This window comes from Pyxicephalus adspersus, chromosome 10 (genome assembly GCF_032062135.1).
Source record: "Pyxicephalus adspersus chromosome 10, UCB_Pads_2.0, whole genome shotgun sequence".
Taxonomy (NCBI): Eukaryota; Metazoa; Chordata; class Amphibia; order Anura; family Pyxicephalidae; genus Pyxicephalus; species Pyxicephalus adspersus.
Window position 1 is genome coordinate 39873694 of NC_092867.1, and position 26281 is coordinate 39899974.

The 26281-nt window shown below is 36.8% G+C and overlaps 1 protein-coding gene across 1 annotated transcript in view; it reads right to left on the reverse strand.

Moving 5' to 3' along the window:
- The window catches only part of GRID1 (glutamate ionotropic receptor delta type subunit 1), a 577805-nt gene that overhangs the window by 30117 nt on the left and 521407 nt on the right, over positions 1–26281 (reverse strand). The window contains 1 exon segment of the mRNA XM_072424179.1: positions 8009–8204. Within this exon segment, the coding sequence (XP_072280280.1) occupies positions 8009–8204 (196 nt within the window).

Consider the following 26281-nt stretch of genomic DNA (forward strand, 5'->3'; position numbering starts at 1 on the left):
CTCACCCTGGTTTGTTATGACTTTTTAACAAAAATCCCAAATGAATAGGAGTGGTTGAGAGTCATTTTTGGACATAGCTGTAGTGGAATTCAGCACATTTTGGGCCTACAGTTGCATTATTGGAGGTACACCCCTTGTATGTATACTCCGGGTCAACAGGGCACACAAAAAAGGTGACTGTGAAAAAGTTTTGGAACCCATAATCTAAAGTGAATATTATTACTTTTTCTCGAAAAATATGCAAGTGTCTTAACTTTTTTTTTTAAAGTGTTAATGTTTCCTGGCAATTCAGAAAACCACAACATGGATTTGAGTCAAATATGAGGGAAGCAAAAATATACTATTGATACCAGTGTAAAAAACAAATAAATACCTAACAAGAATTTTACTGTAAATAAACTAGGTTTCTCCTCTTTGTGCTCTGTTTTGCCTTGTAAAGACTTGATGACAAACCATCCATGCCTGATTTTTTTCTAGGCTACTACATGCATTCCAAAAAAGACATTTTTTATTTTAACTGATGTGCACTCATAGTAGAAATGAATTAGGCTTTGTGTACAAACATATTATATATATTTATGCTGGGGTCTGCTGTTCACTTTGAAGTGCTTGATTTGGAAGCACAGGAAATGGAAAGAAATGGCCTTACTAAATATTAATACAAAAAAATCACAGCTCCCAGATAAAAGCCTCATATATGGTTGTATTAGGATTCAATACTGCATCTGCAAGAAATTACTTACAGACCAATTTAGCAATCAGCAGATTCTAGGGAACTGAGTATTCACGGAGTACTGAATGACAACCAGACAGTACCAGAAGGGAAACTATGCTAGTTGTTTCAAACTATACTACTTACCTCTTTACAACCCTATTGCTATCTTACAACCTTATTATTATGTTATTGTAACTCACTAAATAGTAAGGCACATTCTGAAACCAAAAGATCGGATATATATCCAGGCAATCAGCATAATTTACAATTCAGCAGTTTGGAGTCCAGCAATGGCAGCTTTTATGATCTATCAGCGGTAGATCTGCTTTTGACACCAGTTAATAAAGTGGAAAATTGAATTAAAAAAAAAACCCTAAAGTTATATGTATAGGTGGAAATCCATTGATTCCTCTAGGTTCTGAGTCCAGTTGGTCCCGCACCATCACGTCTACCTTTTTTTTTCCCATGTGGACTGGATACTGGGTACTGTTATCTTCTTCAATGTTCCTCCTTCTTCTTACTTTACTCAATATTGCACTGAGCATGCATAAGACCATCACTTTTTAGGAAAGCCCCTTCTGCACATGCCCGAGGCATGCAAATTAGAAACAGCCACAGCCACCTGGGTTACATGAAGTAAGTACGCCATGAAGCTGCATGTTTCCCATTCAGTTTTTACTACCACAGCAGTAAAGACAAAAGGGCAGCAACCCTTTTTAGTTAATGTGAAAAAAATGGTGATAAGTCTGTTTGAATGTTACAGTGACTAAAAAGCAGAATCTAAAGGTTTAGGTTGATGGTAATTAAGGTAGAATTTTTGCGGAAACTAAAAAAAAAAATACTTCTCATTGTCCAAAAAAGTAGATTATACTATATTGGTCCCTCTCCGCTAAAGCAACATTAATTACATGAAATCTTGATGATTTTAGTAACCAAAGTATTTATTCATTAAACACCCGACACCCACATTTTCCATAAAACAGAACATCACCTGGAATTTTCAGTGAGATGTTTTGTGAAATGTTAGATTCTGTCTGTAATGGACTTTGATTTAATACATGAGTGGATTGATTTCTAGCACAGCTGCATTGCTTTCTATATATAACTATATATAAAGAGAAGAGAGTCAAGTCAAGTAGGGCTAAAGGGGAGAAAACCTCTTTTACATTGCAGTTTTTAAACTTTTTAATAATTTAAGTTCTTGAGCAGATGACAGAAAACGCCCGTGATCTGTATAGAACAGCTGTGACTACAGTACAACAAAACATTTGCATTGTCTCTATTATTATTCACATATGCATGCTTAAAAAGCTGTAAACAATGATTAAAGCAAACTTGAACCTGCCAAATATTAAATAAATAAAAACATCTGTTACTTTTCCCATACTGTATCACAGATGTAAGTTTGCCCTAGGGTGTTCACCAACTAAAACAGAAAATCTGAGGAGCAGGTACCATTATCTTATTTTTCCATTTCCAGAATGGTGCAGTAAGTCCACCCATACATATGCATTGGTCCTTGAACCCCATCATGAATAAAAGCCATGAGGATAAAATGTCCTCATGTCACATGTCACATTGCATTAGCAATGTAATTAAATTCAAATGGTGGATCAAAATTTTAAACATAGTCTATTAATCAAGTTGTGATCAGATTTTTTTCAGAAGCTCAACTTGATCTGTCTTCCAGCAGCCCAAGAAACACTCCAAGCAAAATAAATGCCACAGTCAATCACAGCCATGTTCCTTCTGGAATGAAATAACCCTACCTACTTAATCACAATTTTGTAAATACTGTTCTGTCACTGTGGCCACAATCTTTTTCTGCCCCTCCTTTGGTTTCCCGATCTTTGAACATCTTGATTGGCCTGGCTGGGATGATGTAATGTCCTTTATTCATGGCAACTCCCGGCATCAATTTTTTCCTACAATTAGCTGTACATGTGCAGTTTAGGAAATTTTGAAGTTGAAGATATTGATCAGGCAAGTAAGTATGCTTTATTGAAGAAGTAACATCACATGTCATTTCCATAATACAAATCCTGCCTGATTGCAAACTTTCAAACTGAAACTTAAGCTCCACTTTAAAAATTTGCAACCGGGCAGGGGTGTATTGCAGAAAGGGACTACATATTAGCAGCCTGATCATTATCTTCAACTGTCAACATTTGTATGAAGTCGGGATACCCAGCTCATCCAAGCTTTCCATATTGCTACCATGACTAAATGAACTCCCGTAGGCCTGCGCAGGGGAGCTACGTTATCCTGGCCCGGCCAATCAAGTTTGAAACAAGGAAGAGAAGAAGGAAGAAATGGATGTGTCAGGGGAACATAGACAGGTAAGTATAAACAGGGTTTAGTTCCTCTATTTTTAATTCATATATGTACAAGTCCATTATATTTTAGCTATAGCTTTTATTATGCTTGACTTCTTCATATATGAAACACTTTATAACATATTGTATATACATTTATAGAAAAACGGTTTTTATGACTTATTAAAAAAGCCTACAGCAAGATGATAAAATATCTCACTATTATAGTGTCTCGCAAATGTACCGTTCTTTATAAAAATTTGTACAAGATGTACTGCACTTACTTGCAAGGGTTTTTTTTATTTGGATATCAGCAGAGCCCTATCACTTTCTTGAAGTCCTTGCTCACATTTTTTTTTTATTTGGCCTTTCCTGAACTTCTCTGAAATGTGATCTGTTCAAATCGTGCATTTTTCATCTGATATTTTGATTTCATATATGGAATGAGTTTTATGCACACAAGAAGTGCATCTTTTGAAATTACTTTTATAGCTTTGTCAAAGAGAAGCTTTGCTTTTATAGATTTTAGTATTGAGGAATGAAATGCACTCACTAAAAACAAACATTTACTACTAAAAGGGACTGTATTATTCTGTACAGCCTTCAAAATTTGTTGGAGAAAACTTTAAGTTAATTTTAGGCCCATAAAGTGGACCTCTCACCACACTTTTTACTTTATATAAAAGGGTAGATAACTCTTTTATATAAATAAAAAATTTTTCCCCCTAAATAACTTTTTTTTTTTTTTTTTACAGCCATGGTGGTAAAGACTGAATGGGAGCGCAAAACCTCCTAGGATACCAACTTCAGCTATGCTCTTTCTGCACATGCCCAATCTCGGGGCTTACCCCACAATTAATAAAAGTACCAATCATGCACATTTTTACATTTACAGCAGGATATATCACCCAATCTTGCACCTGTGCACTGTGATATCAGATTAAGTAGGCAGAAGAAGAAATAAGAGAGAAGAAGATAGCGGTGCCCGGAGCTTCCTCCACTCCTGAGTGAAGGAAGAATCCAGAACTACGCAGGGCCAAATCAAGGCCAGCAGTGAAGGGATTAAGAAAGTAAAGGTATTTGAAGAAACCGTTTCACAAGGAGAGGGTGGCAGATGATGATGGGTATCTGGTACAGCAGACTCTCCAACAAGGAAGCTCTGATATAATTGTGTCATTCTAATAATTCTGCTAAGCCCAGTCCCACACATTTCTATGATGGTTTATTGGCCAGAAGGTAAGGTATGTGGTACTATTGTGAAGAATCAGAAGTTGGCCTTGGTATAGCTTGGTATGATATTTGGCTATTACAGGACTGTTTAAAAGGCTGTTTATTAAAAGTCCCTCTAGGTGCCTGCACTTTACCACATTGCCCAACAACACTGGCACAGACCTAAATAAGTATGTATGTGATTACAAATGCATAGGAAAATTTCTGTTTTGCCTATTAGTGAGCCCAGTTCAAAGGACCAGTAAGGAACATGGTCACGTCACATCTTTGGTGAGAATAGATGATACATATACGTTGATAAAGTAGGATTTTCTGGGAACTCTGCAATTTTGTTCTTGGGGTTTATCAACATAGCTTTGTTCTATGCTGTTAGCAGGGATATATTTTGAGTGGCAGGGAAAAATTTGCTCCCAAGGCCTGAACAAATAATATACGTTGAGTGAACGGCTGTAAGTGTATTCAGACTTCAATCACATCCAGACCAGTACTCAATAACAGATTCTGGGTGCTGCTTATCTGCTTCTATTTCCTGTGATCACAGTACCTATCATAGGGAATAAATTCAGCATTCACTTCACATGTGTCTCTGAGCTTCTATTGAAGTAAATGCTGGAAAATTACATAACTGTGAAATGTGTTGTGATTATTTGTTAAAGGATGCTGAATGACTACTTGATGATATGGTGAGCATTTTCTTTATGCTAGTCTATATCATTTTAACCTTTTTCAGCTCTTCTTCTTGTATATATTATCCTAACAATCCATTTTAGCATACATATGTATAAAATGTGTGTTCCAATGAACCATATTCTTTAGGACAAGTCCAAACACTTAATATGACCACCAGTTATTGCTAAAGTTGTATTCCAATCAACCATGTTCTTTGAGATAACTCCAGCCACTCAACATGAACACCAATTATCGTAGTACTTTGTGTAGTATTTCCTCTACCACAAGTGCTGATTGGTTGTTGCCATCCAGATAAGAGTTACCTGTACTCTTCTGAATGGCAGTACTGCTTGGGTAAATCAGCTTTCAACCAAGATTAAGTCTTACGTAACAACTGTGTGCAAATGCTCATACAAAGTGGTTCCCAACTGCTCTTATATACTTGAATGCGAGGGTTTAGGAGAATGGGAAAAAAATGGTTTACTATACCAGGCTGCAGGTGGTGAGCAGCACTGAGATGCAGCAAAGGATGAAGCAGTGAAGTGAAAATAGGCAGCTGTTAATGAAATGTAGTACATATTTAGCAAACATATTAACTTCAAGTTGTTTTTTATCTACTTTAGTTACAAAAAAAAGTTTCCAATTTCATTTTTAACAACATTGCCTAATATCACTGACCACATTTTTTAAGCAATTAGCCAGAAGCAAAATAATGGGTTGAATATCAAGACTTTAATATATTCATAAGAATTTGGCTTTTCCAATAACATCTAAACATGCTGAATAATGAAACAATCGATCCCATGCCCATAATTAGATGGAAACTTATAAAAAAAACTTCATATTAAAAGTTAGATATTCACAACAAGATATTGATGCAACTAACCACTGACAAACTCCCACACAGAAAAGAACGATCAATGCAGATCTAATAATCCCAGCTTCGTAAACCTAAGCAGAGATAATTAGATGAAATGGCAAATTTTACATTTGTTTTATACTGTTTTGAATCAACAGTACATTTAGAGTGGGGATTAAAACAGTACGTCTTACTCAAAGTCCTAATAAAACGTAATATTTGTATTCCTAAGAGCTTCCATCTGCTTATCCGGAATAATGGAGTGCATATCTCCAGCATTAATGAAGGAGATGAATGGAACATGTCATTCGTTGTTTTGCATTCTAAAAGATGTCACCCACAAACATTTTGAAGCTGCCTGCCCTTACATTACCAGCATCATTATGACTGATAATCTTTGGCTTTTAAGTTGAATAATTGTCTCCGCACTTTTTAAAACCCAACCTTGAAATGTTCTGCCAGAAAACTCGTTCTTATGTCAGGATGTTCTATTAGAGTCTGTGTTTAGCTAACTGCAAGCCTTTTATCTATAGACATATCTAGACAAGATAATTGTAATAATTCTCTCAGAACAAAATGAAAGCTTTCAGAAGATTACATTCTAAATAAAAGATGCTTATTTATTTAAATAACAATGTTACCTGTGCCCACTGATTTTTTCCTACTCAACCTTTTTTTATTCCTACAAACTGAAACTTTGTTTTTTTTCCCCCTTTTTTTTAAGTCCATTAAGCAGTACAGATACTAACAACTTGGAGTTCTCTTTTGACATTAGCTATGAAATGTTTACAGCAAATTTTAATGGGTGGCAAGGAACACCCATTTGCTTGCAGTTATTTCTAGCAGGGAGTGCCCTTCTCGGGAGCTCACAGCAATTAAGCTTACTGCAAGGACATCAAGGAAACTACACATCTTGCAGAGCTTGTTTGGTTTTAGAATGTATCACTTTCGAGTTTTCTTTTCTCTGGCTTATTATATTAATATGGTAAATATATCTACCTGTAAATTTCAAAGCGTAGAAACACATGCTTCTATCCTTGACTACGGTAAATAACTTCCCACTTCTGGAGATCATACTTACATGGCACCAGAAGCCAATATGATGGATGTCCCACTAACTCATATACAGTGTATATAGGTATGGCCCACTGGTAACATATATTTTAGCATTTTGAATGGTAAACCAATCAATGGCTTCTTACATCTATTGGAGATTATGATGCAGGGATATCTGCTCTACATTTACAGGTTTGGTTCAAGTTCACACACTTCCATGGTACCACAAGCCAATATGATGTCCCACTAACTCATTTACCATATGTAAAGGGGTGGCCCTCCAAGAACTAATATTTAAAGAATTTAGAATGTGGTGGAGAGTTAAACTATCTAATGGTTTCTTACATCTTAACCAAGTTGAAGATTATGAAGCAGAGATTTCTACACTTCATTTACAGGTTTGGTTCTAGTTTTTACACTCACCATACAGATGAACAAAACAGCCTCTAAAAGCACCCACATATCACCCACACATAGCAACCAAAAAGTGGCAACTACAGCATGAAAACATCTATTGCATATACAGTATATAAAGGAGCGGCACACTAAGAACTAAATATTATTATATAAATGGTGGAAAGGTAAACCATTTAATCTATTGGGGATTATAGTGCAGAGATCTCTACACTACTCTAGTTCTGAAAAGCATACTTGCATGGCACTAGAAGCCAATATGAGGTCTCATTAACTCAATGTACAGATAAATAAAATATAGAATGCTTAGATACAGTTTTGTTCACATTTTGCTTCAAAAACAAAAGAGAATAGCTGACATTCCATTAAACAGATATTTCTCAATACCTGGGTAGCAAAGTTTACATTTTCATGGATTCCCTCAATACATTATTCAGAATTGAAGTCACTTATCACTAGGTGCAGGCGTTGCTTCATGTGGGCATGTTTATGTGTAAGGAAACATGTACTGCTATCCAAATAATCTGATAGGTAGGTATGCTAAAGAAATTATTTAAACTGACAAATATCTATCTATTATATTATCAGCCAATACTTGAAGCTATTTCTTGAAAACAAACAATATATCCATCAAAAAAAGTTTTATTACATAAATTCAAAATGTGCCTCGTCAAATAACAGTGAAGTAGATTTTGTAGCATTTTAAATCAAATTATTTTTCAAGAAGTGGTGAGAATATGGTTTGATTACCTTCCTAATTCCTTCAGAAGGGTTGGAGACACAGTTGTCAGCTCCATTATTTTTGCTAATAGTCCTCCACAGTTCTGCAAATGTGGTGTCTTGTTCCAGCGTGTTTGTCCCGTTTGCTTTAAAGTATTCATAGACAGCTGAATCCTTAACTGTACCATAGGACAGATCCATTTGTTTAGCCAAGTCTTGAAAAGTTCTGCAAAGAAATAGGCACAGAATAGTTGTAAATGAAAGATTTTCTGAAAAAAAAACATTAAATTGAAGAGGCCCTAATGTAAACAATCTGTAGTTCATTCTTCCTCAACCTTTTTAATATGAGGAACACTTGAAATGACCTTCAGGTCTTGGGGAACCCTTTACAATAATTACAGTATCCACAGATTACAGGACAGTGTAGTGGCCACAGATAGCCAATAAGATTATTGATGTCAGTGGTAACTGACCTGAGAAACACAAACTTCTTACTGCTCAAGGAACCCCTAAAAACCTCTGGAGAAACTTCCGGGTTCCATTGAATTCTGGTTGGGAAAAACTGCTACAGTAGGGAGTTGCTCCCAAAGTTCTTATATGAAGCTGCTAATGGCAACATCGTCCTGTAGTTATTGGCTCTACTGCCTGGTCTACCTTGTTGGCCTATTTTCATGATGGGCATATTTACCAACCAATACAAACCTTGGAAAGGGCAGGTTAGACCCAATACATTAGTGTGGTGGAGAAATGCCCCTTACAGGGTGAAAGTGACCACCCTTACAAATAGCTAAAAAGATCATCGGTATATTTTTACACTGACCAGAGAGGCACAAACTGCCCATCATTTAAGGAACCCCTAGCAATATCTGGTGGAAGACTGGGGTTCCACAAAAACCTGGTTGAGAAACACCGGTATCATGACTTCTTTAATCTACTGGGGATTATGATGCTGGAATCCCTACACTTCATTTATAGGTCTCTACACCTTCCTCAGACATTAGAAGGAAATCCTGTTCAACCTGCTTGACCCAAAATTCATCTCATTGAGCACGCTACAAAAGACATTGAACACACATTGACACAGACATTGAACTGACAGTTCTCAAATGTTTTCAATTAGTGTACATAGGAATAAGTATACTAGTGTAGAGAGAAAAAAAAACTGAGGTTAGTTTGAAATCATTGTGTGTTGATTTTTGTATGCACATTTTTCTATACATGTATGCAAAATGTATGTAAAGTACCTTTTTACACCAATCAAACATGAGCCATTAGGTAAGCATACTAGATTTTAATGTGTATTTATTAGTGCAATTAAGTCATTCAAAGTAATGGTATTTTCATTTTTTATAAATACAAAGTATTGCTTGTAGTTCAAATACAATGCAACAACTACCAAAGTTTTGCCAGATAAATCATAGCATGTATTGTCTTTTAAACTTACCTTTACCAATGTTCACTATGATTTGATACCACAAGATCTGCACTGAATGGCTGCTTAGCTATGTGTAGGTGATTAGTAATGGTGCAAAGGGTCATTTTAAGAGCATATAATGGGAAGTAACGTAACTTAACAATACATTTAATATCTATTACATTATATACTGTTATATTTACAACGTTAGATTTTTTTTTCAGGTTTTCGGTTTAGAAAGCTTCTGAGATTTTATTTTGTTAAATTTAAGTTTTTCAGTGAGGAAACAAAGTGCTTAGCTAAATATACCTAATTGAGGAATGTGTTTAGAGGTTTAAAATAGTTTTAACCACTGTAATTGTAAAGTTTCAACTGTCACTCCAGTGCACAAAAAACAACAAAAAAAAGAACAAATAGGAAAACCATTGTTTAAGCAGCTGTTTTTCCAGAGCAAAAAATATTTAAAAAGCATCTTAACTAAAGTTACTAGAATTTCACATGAATTGTTATTTTAGCAACAATACCACACAAATCAGATACTTCCATCGGTTTGTGATGTACAGAAGAGGAATAGCTGAAATGTGATTGGATGGTAAAGATTACAACTGCAGCTGCCAAATCAATCAGGTCTGAATGAGATGGCACACCAGTTATTCTCATCCAGAATCCCTCCAGAGGTTTCTAGGGGTTCCTTAAACTGTGGCTTCCATTGGAGCATGTCTGAGGCCAGGGCCATTCCCTAGAACAAGGTCTATTACTTCAATTATGTTTTTAGGTTTCTTAAAAGGTGGTATTTAAGCCAATAATATGGGGTCATTCTTTCCACTGACTTCCCAAAAAAAATGATTTTAGTGGGGGTTCCCTAAAATCTGAAAATAATTTTAGGGATTCCTCAGGGGTAAAAAGGCTCTTTTGTTCTACAATAAAATGGTTTAGACTTTGACAAAGCAAGGCAAAATGCATACCAAATGTGCTTAGTGGTCCACTTCAAAATTCTGTTATTAAAAATCATGGGTGTAGAAAAAAAAGGAAAAATACACAAAGATAGCCCAATTATGAAACCTGGTATTTTGTGACTCACAAGTTCTCTGTAACACCCTGTTGACTGTACACCAGTGTTCCTTGACCTTTTTACCTTGGAAATAATGGAGGTCTTCAGGGAACCCCTTTCATTATTACTATATCTATAGCTCACAGTAAATTAGTTTGGTGGTCAGTGGGAAGAATGCCTCTTTCATTGCTGACCATTGGGAAGAATGTCACCCTTCCATGTAACCAAAAAAGATCATTGGTGTCAGTAAAGTTGACCTGAGACTCACAAATTGCTCAAGGAACCTCTACCAACCTCTGGAGGGACCCTGGTTGAGAAACACAATTCTACACTGATCTGTATTTTATTAATTGTCTGTTAACGGTAGTTGAAGAGTATCACTGGAAAGTATAGCATATAGTGGTACAAATATAAGTATTCAACATGGAAAGTTCACTATGTAAAAAAAGTTCACTATGTAAAAGTCAATGTGTCCTTTCATGTTGTAATATGTGCAACCAAAATGCAAATGCAACCAAAGTGTTTAAAGGGCAACCTGATATAAAAGACATTAAAAACTTTTTTTCTAATAGTAATATAGCATATTTTATTCCTATGAACAAGCCCTGAATGTGATTAAAAATGCCCTTGTAAATTATCTATTACATTAATAGGTGCCTAACAGCTGGAATTAGGAGATCAAAACCATTGGCTTGCAATCTACCAAAATATTCATAATAATCATGTAATCATGTGAAATAATTCTGCTGAAATGTTCCCAAAAAACTTGACATTGCTAGCTTACACTAAATAAAATGTAAAAACAAATTGAAAATACAAGTGAAAATGATGAAGCAAATTTCATTCTTCATACTTCACATTTCACTCCATACTTCAATTTTTCATACTTCATAATTTAAAACATTTAATAATGAAGTTGAACCTTTACTTGAATTCAAAGGTTTTTCCAAAGCCTTAGCTCTTTTTTAATCAGAACATTTTTATGAATAGAGATTTAACTCAATAGAATTATAGGAATAAGAGCTGTTGCTGTTATCATTGTATTTAAAGTATAGTAAGTGTTTAGTACTATTCATTTTTTTAAAAAAGCAGAGTTATTCAAAAGAGACAATTTGATTTCTACATTCTACAATGCTCCTTAATTTAGCCATTTTTGTTTAGATTGGATACTCATACATCGCTGATTGCTCTAGTGGGAAGAATCATATTCATGTTCCCGGCCTTTCATAATTATCCCTCCTCTGAAAGAATCATTCATATTGCCGTCTCATTGCAGACATAAAGACATAAATGCTTGGCCAATACTGTTGTGATGCTTTATGCCACAATTGCTCTAGAGAACAATTTCTCAGTAGTGAAATTGTTTCACCAAAATTTATAGGTAACACTTCTTGGACAAACACACAAAAAACATATGATCGTAAATTTGGGGCTTTGGGGAGCACACTGGCCAGGGCCACAGACTATGTCTCTGGTACGCATCGCAGGCTCAGGACGGTTGGCTGGTTGTGTGGCTCTGACCTGCGACGGGGGGTGGGTGTGTTTCTGGCATCATGACGTCACTCTGGGAAAAGTTTCTTCCCTCTCGAGTGACACAATGCTTCCCGTGCATGTTTGGTTCGGAGTCCATGCTTTTAGTTGTCCGCGAGCTCCAAAAAGTTGGGTACCACTGCTCTACAGCATACTTTGCCCTGGCAATCCCCTGTAATATAATTAAGCCCCCCCCCCCGCCGGTATTCTCGAGTTTGACTCGGGGTGGGTTTTACCTGCAAATAGGCTAAAAAACACACTTGCCTTGCTCCGTTGTCATCCCCTGGCGTCCTGCTGGTCCCCGCAGGTCTTGGGGGAACGTCCGTCTTTTTCGACCTTCAGCCGCGCAATGCAGAGACGATCTCCGTTGTTTCTCGGTGACGTCGGTGCATGCGTCGGTGTGGGAGGGAGGATCGTCGGGAAATTTAAATAATTTTGTATTGGATTCAAACAAAATAGTTGTATTGAGTCCAATACAATTACATATTTCCATTACATGTTTATATTACATTACATGTTTAACTATTTTTTTTAAGAGACTTTTGTGTTTTTTTATTTAAAGTTTATTAATAAATTTATTAAATATTGGACATATTTCTGTGAGTAAAGCCTATGAATTATAGTCTACAATGTAAAATAAATTTCCATGTAAAAAAAATGACTTTGCATTGAAATATGGACAGAATTGAAATGCTAGGGTGGTTATTATACTAGTTATTTGCAAAGCTGTTATTATCAGAATATCAAGAACATATAAAGCATTACAAAAAAGTATACAAAAAATAAGAATTAAAGAATGTTAAAAAAAGAGTCCAAAACTGTTGGCCTTCCATGGGAAAAAATACAAAACTTTCTCTTGTAGTGAAAGTAGTGAAGTAACCCTTTTCATGGAATTATGTATATAGCCTATTCTTCCTCCTAGTCAGAATGGTCCAGAATATTTCTCGGGTTTTCAGAATTTTAGTATAAACACTCCCAGCTCTGTTCTACATTTCATAGGGGAAACTTAATGACAACTTACGCAAAGCAAAATATTATTTAAATAACCTATAACCTACCAACTTCCCTAAAAAAGATTGGTGTACATCCCATGCAGCAAGGTTTTTTAAAGGTGTTTAATCATTTTACTTTTTGATGGCTAAGGATGGTGATTAGAAATGGAAATTTTGGCAGAAAATTTTCACCAGTGAAATCTTCAAAATGTAGAAGAACAAAACAAGGAATCTGCCTAGCCTCTAAGAGCTGTATTTTTTTTAAAGGGCTTGGAAAGTTTTACAGATATCCTAATGCCTTAATTACTTATGAACTCTAAACAAAATATCCCCAATTATTTTTAAAACAAGGCAACCATTTTTGTTCACTTGATATTGGGGCTCCATTTTCTCTGTATCTTTCTAACTAATTTGAGTTTGTAATGATATAATGGAGAGGAAAAGCAAAGATACCATAAAACTTCTATTATCTGGCTGTTATCTGAAAACTGAGGGTCCAGAATCAAATTATTTAACCAGCAAATTATTTAGAACATTACCTTCTTTGCATATTAGTAGTCCTCTTAGAGAGAGGATAAAAGATGTTACTATTTAGAGATGTGCACATCCCTGCAAAAAAGCATTGACAGGTGAATATAATTACCTTATACTATGGGAAGAGATGGTTTTTCTGTAATGCAACATAATCTTTAAATATATTTGATAAAGGAAAGTTTCTTTGTATGTGATCTATAGCAACCAATTACAGCTTATCCCAATTTAGTTTGACTTCACCCATTAGAAATCTGATTGCTTTATTAGTAAAAAAAGGAGGAGTCTTCCTTTACTAACACCACATGTATTTTTGCCAATAATATTTTACTACTTTAGTGTCACCGACCTTGCGCTCCCCTGCTGCCTGCACCAACTCTGCTCAGGGATCATCTCCTCGGCTCACTTCCTGGTCCAGATTATGTGATTCCCAGTCAGCTGCTCCCTTACTTCAGAGGACTAGAGTGTTCCTCAGATGCTCTCCCCCTGCTGATGGAGATGTGAACACTACCTAACTCTCATCTCCAGCACTCCCCCTGGTGGTAGGGAGATGCCAGCAGGTCACATGGCTCCCATCCATCACTGGATCCCTCCCTATAAAAGGAAGTGACTGGCAACAGGAAGTTGCCTGAACAAGGAGTTCCGCTTAGGCTATGTTCCAGGTTCCTGCGATTCCTGCCTGAACCTTTAGCTACCTATTTCCTGTATATCAACTTTGGCTTTGATCTTTGATTACTCCTGCTTGCTGCCTGCCCTGACCTCTGGCTTGTTTGACCTCAATTCTGTCTCACAATTCTGCACCTCGCCTGATTCCTGTTTGTCAGAAGTCACCTGCCACTGCGTGTACGTGGGCTCGCAACCTGGCTGTTGCCCGCAGCTTAACATCCTCTCCTCTAGAGGCTCTGGTGAAGACCGGGCAGCTGCTTAGACTCGGTGCCAGTTGAGCTGGTGACACAGAGGGTCCACCATCCTGCCCTGCGGTACCGTGACACCTATGCTACGCCCCAGCTACATTATAAGGATCTATTTAGCTTATTTATTTGCTTACCCAACTCTTAATTCTAATTGTAGAACTTGCATCCCCTGCCTTCTGTGAGAGAAAGTACAACTGTGGACTTATCCTCAGAGTCTGGCAACAAAGTCACAACAAACCAGTCTGTATTTAAAAAGACTTGTGCAAAGTACCGAGCTAAAGCAATTCGGGGGGAGCAGAAGCAAAGGAAAATTAATGCTTTACCAGGACAAGGAGTATGTGAAAATGAATCCCCCGTAGAAGATAAGCCAAACTTACTTGTTTCTAGAATGGCCTATGAGTTTCCAAGGGCACGGTTATTAACATGACTACTACCTTTTCTTTTTTAACCATAAATATAACAAACTATTTGATAACCCCCAATTCCTTGAGATTTATACCGGCATTTTCTTAAACAGTTAGAAATCATTCAGTGTTCTGCTTGTGCACCATTGCAAGAAACATTACAAAAGAGTTGTTCTAAGTTCTTGATAGTTACAGATACTTAAACAGGAAAATCAATGCTTAAAGAGGATGCTCTGTTAATCCCCCCATTGATTGTATTGGATCTCGGAGCCAAAGCAAGGACTATACTTTAAGTGTGATTAAACCTAAACTCAGTGGAGCAGCAAGTTACAATGGCCTTTATTTAATCTGTGAACGAGATACAGACAACAGAGGATTTGTCACACTGCCATTGATTATGTGTACCTGCAGCCCAATGGTGATATCTGTATCGTTCTATTTACCAGGAAACTAAAAGGCTTTTGCAGGAAGAATCTCATTAGATAATATTTGTCTGTAATATGTAAAACTGTAAATCGAAATAAATGTGCAGTAATTCAAATAATGTAATATTCAAATGATGCTGATGTATACGTTAAACCCATAATATAAAGTTTTATTTTTTACATTGCTGTTTGGTGTTTAGGATGACAAATTATAAGAGATTGTAAGGCTTTTTATAATAAATTTATTGGAGCTTAGCATAGAGGGTGGAAGCAATAGAGTAATTATGCGGAATTATGTAAACCATGTGTTACATACCTTGTCATATTTTACCTAAATAGTTTGGCCAAAAAATAAAAAGAGTCTACAACCCTGTGGATGTAATTTGAGTTGTTTCAGCTGGTCAAGTGTAGGTTCAACAATGTTATGTTCCCAAAATATTCATCTGACTACCTGTCCCCCAAATGACCAGGTTTTTCCATTGAGGAATTTTTTCTTGCCTGATGGCATAGGCATATTCCAAGATGACAATTCCAAGGTTCATTGGGGTTAGAATTAGTGTGCATGAGCCTTTTGTTTTCACACATGGATTGGTCACAAGGTAGTCCAGACCTTAACCCTATTGAGAATCTTTAAAAAGTGCTGGAGAAGACAGCATTTTGTCTCCACCATCATTAATACAAGATCTTTTCATGAGGCTTATAAAAATAATGACAAGTTGAATGTATGTCTTAATCAAAGCTAATGGCATTCCAATGAAATATTAGAGTGTGTGACTTCTTTTTTTCCATCACGTGATGTATATTATCTACAGTTGCTCTGCTACCACACGATTATTGCTTCCAGCTGCTGCAGGTATCCAACCATGGATGAAATACCTGCACCCCTTTCTTACCAAACTTATGAAGCTTTTATATCTGTAGAGATGTACAAGCTGGCAGGAGAAACACTCTGTATAGAGAGAGCAGCAGGTATTTATAATCCCAGAATTGTAAAAAATTCTCAGTGGCTGGAAACACATTTACATTACAATGTGCTGGATTTTGGCTGCTAAACTCAAATTTCTGAAATGTCAAGCACATAGAAATTGCATCAGAAAACTAAGGGGTAGATTAATTCATTGAGGAATTCAATTTTTCCTTTTATCTGTTTAACATTTTAGTTTTTTTTTATACTGATTAGGAGCAGGAGTGATTTGTTCTCAAAGCACAGGCCAATTATTATGAACCCAGCTGCCTGATAATTGGTCCGTGTATGGATACCCTGACTGGGTCTAATATACTCCGAACAGTGTTATAATAATTACTGTGTGTATAAAATGCAATCGCTATGGTTGAAAGTAGCTCCATTCATATGTTTGAAGGACCTATAAATGCTATTATAACCATAAGACATAAAAACAAAATGACTGCATTAAGTGTGGCTATTCAGTATAATATTGCTATAATTCAATCAACATATATTGTAAGACTGCCATGGCTATTAGACAGTGTTGGGAAGCTGATAGGTTTGTGTTTCTCAAACATCCAGAAATGTGTTATTAGGTCCCAAGCCAAGCTGAAAAAATGTATCAAAATGATATGTCAAGAGTACCCCTACAGTGGGCTATGCCCAAACTGCAAGGTGTAAATTCTCAATTTTCTCTAGGGTACCATTAAAATGCATTTTTACTTACTTTACCCCCCACTTCCTTGGCAGCTGGTGGTTTTATCATTTCTCCAACACACTTTGGGTGAACCCTTGATGACCTCACAAGTTCAGTAGTCCTGTATTGGTCATGATGAGGTTAGAGAACTTAGAAGTGAGGAATAAAGCAGAAGCCAACTTTTTAATATACGCAGTTGGTCCTTGTAGTTTGGGTGGAGTGGCAATCCAAGGGTAGTTTTGACAAATCCCTGGAAATTAGTCCAAAGGGCTTTTTTCTACTAAGACCCCATTTTAACTTAATTCCGCCAAAATGCTCACACATTGTTTTGCTTTGCATTATTCAAACTATTTACTTGAATGGGTAGCCTAAACTGCAAAGTCGCAAATGTAGTACATTTAGGGTGTCATTATGAATTTCAAGGGCTTTGCTGCACCTACATTCATACAATAATTTCATATAGTGGGAACAAAGTCCTAAGACAGAACACTATAGTACACGTGTCAGGTATCCATTTTGGGATTATAGTTAAGACCAATAGCACCACTAAGACAACAGGGGTTAGCAAAGAGCATCTGGTCAGACTGTACCTATGGTAAAATGTACTAATGATACAATAAAGTCAAATAAAAAAATAAATTATAATTTTGACCTTTTTAATCACAATTGTTTTTTTTTTACTTTTGCTATTCGTCATAAAAAGCTTTCTTCTTTTTTGGTTTTGTCATTTGGGCAAACCTTTGGAAGGAAATTTTGTTTTAAGTAAAGGGTGATACTTATGCAGAAATGTCCATGAGCCTCACAAAAAGTGTATTAATAGCCAAAAATGTTTTCATTACATGGAGAGGGAACTACAGAAGTAGGGAAAGGTGTAAACCCATTTGTTTAATGTTTGCTATATGTATCCTATTGGAGAGATTTATCCTTAATTCCTGTACTGATGGCATAATATGAAGTGAAGAATAATCTGTACACAGAAATGGGGAATTCCCATCATAAACACCTCTTTTTTTGACGGGTGTAAAATTTTAGATTTTCTATCATTTTCGATTCATGTGACAGCATGGCAAATAGAGGGAACAAATGTGCACCAAGCAGATAAACAGCCAATAACAACCTGACAGTTTAATATATATAAGAACAACCTGACAGTTTAATATATATAAGAATGGCTATCTGTGCACTTTAATGCAGAAGAATAATGCATACAGGGTGGTGAATCTGCCCCAAGCAAACAGCCATAGTAACAACTGGAAAGATATACAGTATATTGGCTAAACATTTTAAAACTTTTTAAACATTTTAGACACTTTAATGCAAGAAAATAACTCATAGGTCAACTGGATTTAGAAATCCTGCAAATTTATGATGCCATTTGTATCTAAGTGATTGGCATACTTCTAATATACTAAACATTTGTTATAGTCACAGTATACAAGTACCAGGACCCCTTTAGATTTCAAAGTTCAAGTGTGAAGAAACAGTTGTGTCCAAATTCTTTATGCTGCATATACTTTAGGCACAGATTATTACACTAATTGAAGATTTGAGTGCTTGAAATTCAATTTTTTCCTAAGCCAAGCATTATTTTCATGCTGCTCAGGCTAAGAAGATTTTTTTTTGGTTTCTTGGCAGAGTAAATCTCACCAGAGGTTAATGTGTCAGCAAGGCTAAGACATTCAAATCCTTGCTTTATTAATTAAAATAGAACCTGCAGATGGCGTTTAATAACAGGCTGGTCCCAGCAGCAGGTTTCAGTCACTTTACCTAAATCAAACTTCTCATAAAGTTGCCATGGAAATCATATCATCTGAATCAAACACATCTGGTGAGTGACATTTTCTATCACCTATCTAGTAATAAAAATAACAAACCGCTTTAATTACTTAGGCAGATGTGTTGTTTTTCCTCTTGTACTGTAATTCAATGGTCATACTTTGTTCTACAGGGTGACTTTGAGAAGCAAGAAGAACATTTATATTTTCAACAAAAATATGTTAAACATCTAAGCAGCAAATTGCATTATAGGATGTATCTACAGGGTTTGGGAAGTTTGGAATATGAATAATTATTTCCTGAACTGACAGGTTCCTTTGACAGTGGTTCCATCGTGATTATTTTTCCAAAACCACATTAATGACCTAATTGCAGCAAGTCTCAGGGTAATCACAGTAAGTCTTAGGGTAAGTTGTGACTTGCACAAATTATACGCTTGTTTAGGGCTATATACTCCCCCTGGTTGGTGATTGGCTGCTTAACTCATGCAACTTTGGTGTAGGAGTGGCTATTAACTATGGTTCTATCAAGAAGAACCTATAATACAGCTAGAATATGTACCTGCAGCAAACTTACAATGCCTGGTCCTGTAAATGTTAGTCACTTATTTTGTTACTTAAATGTTAAAATTAAATTAAATTTTAGTCACAATATTTTATTTATTGTATTGTCCTTAGCTTTGATTATGGCATGCATTTGCTGAAGTTTATGCAATGTCACAAGATTGTTTCTCCATCCAGATTTGTATAAACGTTTTGTCGAGATCTTGTACTGATAAGTGAGAGTTGGACAGCTGTGAAAGGTCTCCAGCACATCCCAATGTTACTCAATAGGTTTAAAGTCCAGACTGTAGAGGCCAATCAATGTGTAAAAATGATGTCTCATGCACCCAGAAGCATGCTTTACCAATTTTTCCTATTGAATCCTGGCATTGGTATCTTGGAACATAACTATTCCATTAAGGAAAAAAGAAAAAGTAAATTGATGGAAAAATCTGGTCATTTAGTATATTCAGCTGACTTCATATTTTGGGCACATTACATTACTAAACCTAGACCGTATCAAATGAAGTAACCCCAGATCAAAACACTTCCCCCTGAGACTTGGAGACATTTTGAATCGGAAGTGTAATAACCTAAACAGTTTTCTGTAGCACTGGTGGGCTGATATGTAAGTATTTGAGGACTAATTTCCATTTTAAAGTAAATAAGTTTCCAAGGATCTTACTCTATGGACCGTTTCTGGATTTGATTGGCTATTCTAATATAAAATAAATATAGATTTTCAGAATCAAATACTATTTTGTTTTTCAAATACTATTTTTTTTTTTTTTTTTTTTTTTTTAGCAAAAAGTTCTAAAGCGCATATATAGACATGTTTTTCCTACATTTTATCAGTTTTACAAATGGCAGTGACAGAACATAACAAGCAGATAATATCTTTCCTTGTAGTCTCAAGGGCCAATAAATCATCACACAAATGAAAAATGGAAGTCAAAATATTTCTACATAGGATATTAAGACAGGAATAGGATGCATTATGCAGGAAAAACAAAATTAATCCTAAGCCATTTTAGAGTTTAAAGCCTAAAATATTCCAATTAGTTTTATGGCATGAATCTTGAAACATGTAAATGATGTAAGCAGCTGTGCACTGGTGTGATAAATTACATAGTTAAAGCTGCACTGATACAAAAGAAACAAAAGAAGAACTTTAAAGCGTATCTAAACCCAAGAAGAAATGTTTACTATATTGCAGCTTATCAGTCCTTAGATGCCTTAGTTTTCCTTTTGTTCTCCTATGTTTATCTAGTGATTATGCCAATTACATACTTTTTTATCTTAAAGAGGAACTTTAGTTAAAAAAAATAGCAAGCATGTTAAGTTACATAAATAGGTATCCCTAGCAAACAGGGTAGCCATCCTTATTGTCCCACAGCCAACCCAACACTTCAGATGCAAGGTATGAGGCACATGCAAATTTTGTTCACTTGCATACTTTTAATGCAGCAATAGCATTTAAAAGGTCAAAAAAGTCCATGTCGATGAAACAATGACCCATGATGTGATATCATAATTCCAATTATTGTATATTGTTACCAACGTTAGACTGGCTAAACTGTCAATGTTTTTTTGATGTGTACCCATTCATGTTGGTTTCCTGTATGCATGTGCCTGCCTTTCAAGCACCGATATTATTTGCTGTTTTATACTTACCTTAGAGACCCTCCTGCTACCTATCCTAGACCTAAGTAAATGTTTAAATGTTGTAAAAGTTGTTCTATGATTCTTATATACCCCATGAAGAAGCAGGTTGTTCCCACAAAACGTGTTGGGGTTCTTATCAATATCAATGGAAACCACAAAAACCCTTACCTTTGCTTAAGTGTCATCTACATTTTTATCTAACTTCTTGATTTTTTAAACTAAGATATTGTCACAGATCAGCAGCATGGCTGATCTTGTACTTGTTGTTTACCAAATATATGTCATATCAGCAGAAGTTGGTTTTATTTTCTTGCTTCTAGCTGCTCTGTCCAGGCGCTGGAGTTTGAGGCGTCGCCGAAACTTTCCAGCTGATTTATCTGCACCTGCTCATCCAGTCCCCGCCCAGCCTGCCTGTTTGCCTCACTATATAAGCTGTGTTCAGACTAACACTCCTTGCTTTTGCAATAGGTGCGTTTACCTGGGGCTCCAGCTTGTGTCTGTTTCCAAGTGCTGATTCCCTGGTTCTGACTTTGGCTTGTTCTGACTTTGATTGTTTTCTGCCTGCCCTGACCTGGTTCTGCTCTGGTTTTCAAGCTTGCCTTTGAATTTGGTACTATGCTTCGGTTCCATCTGCAGTCAGCTGCTGTCTGCACAGGTGTGTCTGAGGGCTGCAACCTGGGCACTGTCCGCAGCAAAGTCCATCACTCCTTGCGGGGTGCTCTGGTGAATGCCGGGTGGTTCCTTAGACCCTGTGTAAGGAACTTACCCGCCCTGCGAGCCCGCGGTGTCCCTGGGGTTCCCAGCCACAGAGGGGGACGCCACAGTAGCAGGCAGCATGGCCGAGGCTGCTGCCCTGCTCCCAGCTTGTCTGTCTCTACAGGCGGAGGGATCCGCCCTGGACTAATTACTGATCAGCCAGGCAGCAGCCCTTGCATCCCTTTCCTGCTCCCAGCACTCCTTTGCAAGTGCAAAGTAGTGCACGTCCAAGGGATACTGTGGGAAGAGGTGCGCGTGTCACCATGCATCCCTCTTGTACCCCCCGAGGGCGTGGCACTCGGCTGCCTCGCCCTAGGGCGGGACAGAGTTAGTTTGAATTCCCTGCGGCCAATCAGCTGCAGGGGATTTACTCAGTCTCCTATCAGACAGTGCCAGGTGGCGCAAGGTGATTGGTCATCCTGGCCATTTAAGGAGAGCCTGTCCATTACACCATTGCCCGCTATAGCCTCTGTTACCACAGTGTGCTTGGGTGTGTCTTTGTGTATGTTAAACTTCATCTGCTTGTCATCTCCTCAGTGACCTGGTCTGAAACTAACTCTGATTGAACTCTGCCAGCCCTGACCTCGGATTGTTATTGACCATTCTGCCTGCTGCCAGCCCTGACCTCGGATTGTTACTGACCTGCATTTGCCTTATCCTTCTGTACCTTGCTTGATTGAAATTAACCCTTGCTGTGCTGTGCTGTTTTGAATAAACCTGATTCAAGGATATCTGGAGTTGGTTGTGGTTTGTGTGCCCAGGCGCATTACACCCTTCTCCTCAGCAGATCTGTACCTGATACGAATAAACCTCTTTGATGTTTTAACTGTTATGTTGTTATTCCACATAACTCCTCACTCTAGGTTGTACTACCTTGGTTAACAGCCATAGGCTAGTTAGCCACCTTTTTTGTTTGTGTATTGGTATTTTTAGGGAAAATGAGACTTTTGAACATGGGTAGTACACTATCTTATTTTATGTTCTTGTACTAATACCCTCAAGCAACAAAGGAACCTTAGCAGCCCATACATAGTCCCCCTCAAATTTCAAAAAGTTACATGATGGTTGTCAAAGGTGTTACTGCCTCTAAAAACCCATAATCAATCGGCATGTTGGGGGGAACAGTCGGTTTGGCTGTGCTCTCAGTGCTCATCTCCCTGCAATACTCCTTTGTGACCCTATTCATTGCAGCTTACAAGACCGGTTTCTAAAATTGCAATGAAAGGCCTCTCCTATACATCCTTACAATCTTGATGGATAAATGAAACACCTCTTTAAGACCTAAGGAGCACTAGCTTGAACAAGGTTTTTAACCTTCACCTTGCCACATTTATCATCAGGCATGTTTGTGTCTTTTGTGATCTCCTGTTGACCGTAAAGTACGTACAAAAGTTATCCCTGAGGAAGCCTAATGGTGGCGAAACTAGTCGCATTTTTGCACAAACTCTATACGATCTGGACTTTTGTGGTTCTTCACACATTTATTTGTTGGCTGACATAGAAGCACCGTGTCTTGTATATAATACCTAAGTCCTGTTAAGTGTAAACAGGACCAAGGTACAATACCTGATTCTGTTATATAAATGTTTTTCTTTGATACTATTTAACAAATACACGTATGTATTATTTCATACAATCCCTGAGCCGTGAACCTCATTCTTTTTCTTCTTTATACATTATATATGATTGCCTAATGAGGTGGCTCAACATTTAAAGGTGCTAGTGAAGAGAGGGGAACACCCTTAATGAACTTCTAATGCAATGTCCACCATCAACATTATTAATATTAGTAACTTGGCTCCTACTGGTTAAAAACTCCACAGAGGGCAGTACTTGGAACATAGGTTGACGGCAAATAGCTTCACTGTTTCTTAAACACATATTAAAATGATCATTGCTGATTAGTTCTTAGTAATGCTCTGTATAAAACAGAGGAAAATCCACATTTTTAGGTTGCCACTAGAACATAAGGAGGGGTAATCTCCCACTGAAGACCTTTGGTCCAGTGACTACCAAGCATGGATTATCTACCTAGTTGTTCTGGGTCAGTGGTTCAAATATGGAGAAAAGAAGGGCATCATTGCAGCAAAAAATGGCAGCTTCGATGTTTCTTATTATAGGCTTGCTTTAAAAGAGGTGGACAGCACAACATCAGAGTTTAGCAATGGATTTAGTAAAATGTGATTTTTCTTTCAATATGAAATGCAATATTCTTCAGTAAATGCATATGACACCTCTTTGATTTATTCAATTGTGAGTTGTTGTATTTGATGGGGACAAACATAATAGAAAGTTTTATTTGTTAGCTGAAAGGGAAAAAAAATGAATTTTGTTAATGCTAGGCTGTATTTTCGTAAAGCCATAGGTGCAAATGATAAAGTGTCCCATTTTTTCCTCCCATTTACAAGGCTTTAGAATCCTCCTAAAACCACCATAATGCTTTTCAGTTTTTTTTCTAATCCCTCTAATATTTTCTCAGCAATATACAGTATTAGCAAACAGCACAAGCCACTTACTATACTCCCAGGATGTAGAACCATTGAAAGCCTAAATTTACTTTTTGCATCAATTTAACTTTCTTATAAAAATTCAACTCAGAGCTGCTTGGTTTTTTACACTGCTGCATGTCAAATACTTATTTTAAAGCAGGAATCTTCAATTTCAGTTCTTGCGGGCCACATGCAGGTCAAATTTTGGTATTAACTTTAAATAATTTTTCGACCATTTTTATACCATTTTTAACTTCTCTTTCTTTTGGGAAAAACTATGTGTGCAGATGCTGATCCATAATGGCTGGAACTGAACCCTACCTTCAAAGAACATAGTACTTTAAAATATAAAGGATGCCATTGCTGTTCATCACAGCATCCTACCTGCATGCTAATGGAAGATAAGTAAGGGCTTGTGTTAACAGGCTTTGGGCTTCTGTCAATAGGTCCAATGCAGTGTGTTTCAAGTTGCATCAATAAATTTGAAACACTTCTGCTGTCATTCAGAGTTCATTAACAGGAGCAAATGGCTTGTAGTGGACCTTCTTTTGACCTCTATTGAACCTCCTTCTACGCAACATCAACCTACTTTGTGCTATTTTTGCATTTCTATTTTATTGATGGGGAAAACAAGGAAGTCCTGATGTAAACAATAGTATAACACAAACCTTATCAAAGCCATTAGACCAACCTAATAACTAGGCAAGTAAAAATTTCAGAAAGTGAGTTTCAGAAACCTATATACATTACTTCGCACCACTCTTCTTTAAAGTTGGTTAGAGCTAGAGGGTTAGTGCTTTTTGGTCAGTTTATTAAGAGATTCATTTGACCTTCATAACAGCCGCATATACACGCCTTGTACTGTTTTTGCATTCCTATTGACTTGTATGGAGCAACTGCAGATTGAAACAAATGTCTGTTGATACTGGCCCTTCTATAGACCACTCTGCTTCCAGATTTAGCAGATGTGGATCATCTCCAGTGTACAGAAGTGATGATGTCTAATTATTGTCCAATGTGTTCGAGTTGGAGAGGTACGACAGAAGGCTAAACATCATATTTCACATGCTTGGCTGTGCAGTTTTGCATATCAGTGTAAACAAAAGGATTGGCTGTATAGAACTACAAAACTGTGGGAAGTATACCAGTAAGTTTACATAAAAAGGGTATAGGTTTAAAATGCAAGGCCTCTTTATCTGGGAGCTTCCTAATAAATAAAGACCCAATAAAGAATAATATATTACTCCAAAGCTCTGCAGAAGATAAGCAGACCATAAATAATCTTGTATTTAGCTTTGAGATATTTAGCTTGTTAGGTTTTTAGAGCAGCCTTTCTCAACCGTTTTAACATTAGGGGACCCCTATAATAAGATCTCAGGGATTCCCTGCTATAATTACTATATCTACCTCTCACAGTATATTGGTGGGATGGCGAGTGGGAAGAATGCGTCTTACATTGCTGGCTAGTAAGGTAAGGATGTTGCCCTAAAGATATTCAAAAAGATCACTTCTGTCAGTGGTTATTCACCTGAGAGTTCCAGCTTGCGCATAGCACACGGATTACCTGGTGCATTGTCATTGTTTGTCTTCTTCATTCATTAAAAGAGCAGTAGAATCAAAATGTTTTACATTTTTAAGAAATCAATGCAAGTGTTTACAAAGTTTATGTTCACAAAACCATTAAAACCTAGATGTCTAATAAAAGCGACAAGGTGAAATTCATGCCAATCCTTGCGGCACGTGCTCATTGCATTTTTGTATACTGAAGAGAAAAGTATAAGGCATACTGGAAAATGAAGCAATTTTCTATGTTACACCATTACTGCCAGTCATTCAATATAGACCAAAGTGTCATTTCAGCTATTACTTCCTAGCAGCTATTAAATGGAATTACAGAAAATGATGGTTCATTTATAAAGCAGGTAAACTGCAGAGTTTAGTCTTTCCTTTCTTCTGAAACCCAGCATCTTGGAACTTAAAACTTAGTATAATAGAGTATCATTGTGTGGCTTACAGGAGTGACAGACATTGTATTGTTGTAAAAAAAAAGAAGAAAACTACAGACTTCAAATAAAATTAAATATTTTATTATTGTTTCAAAGATATCTATACCCAAGAACAAAACTGCAATATGTTTCACCTTGGCAGTCCTTCACTGTGGTGGCTTTTTT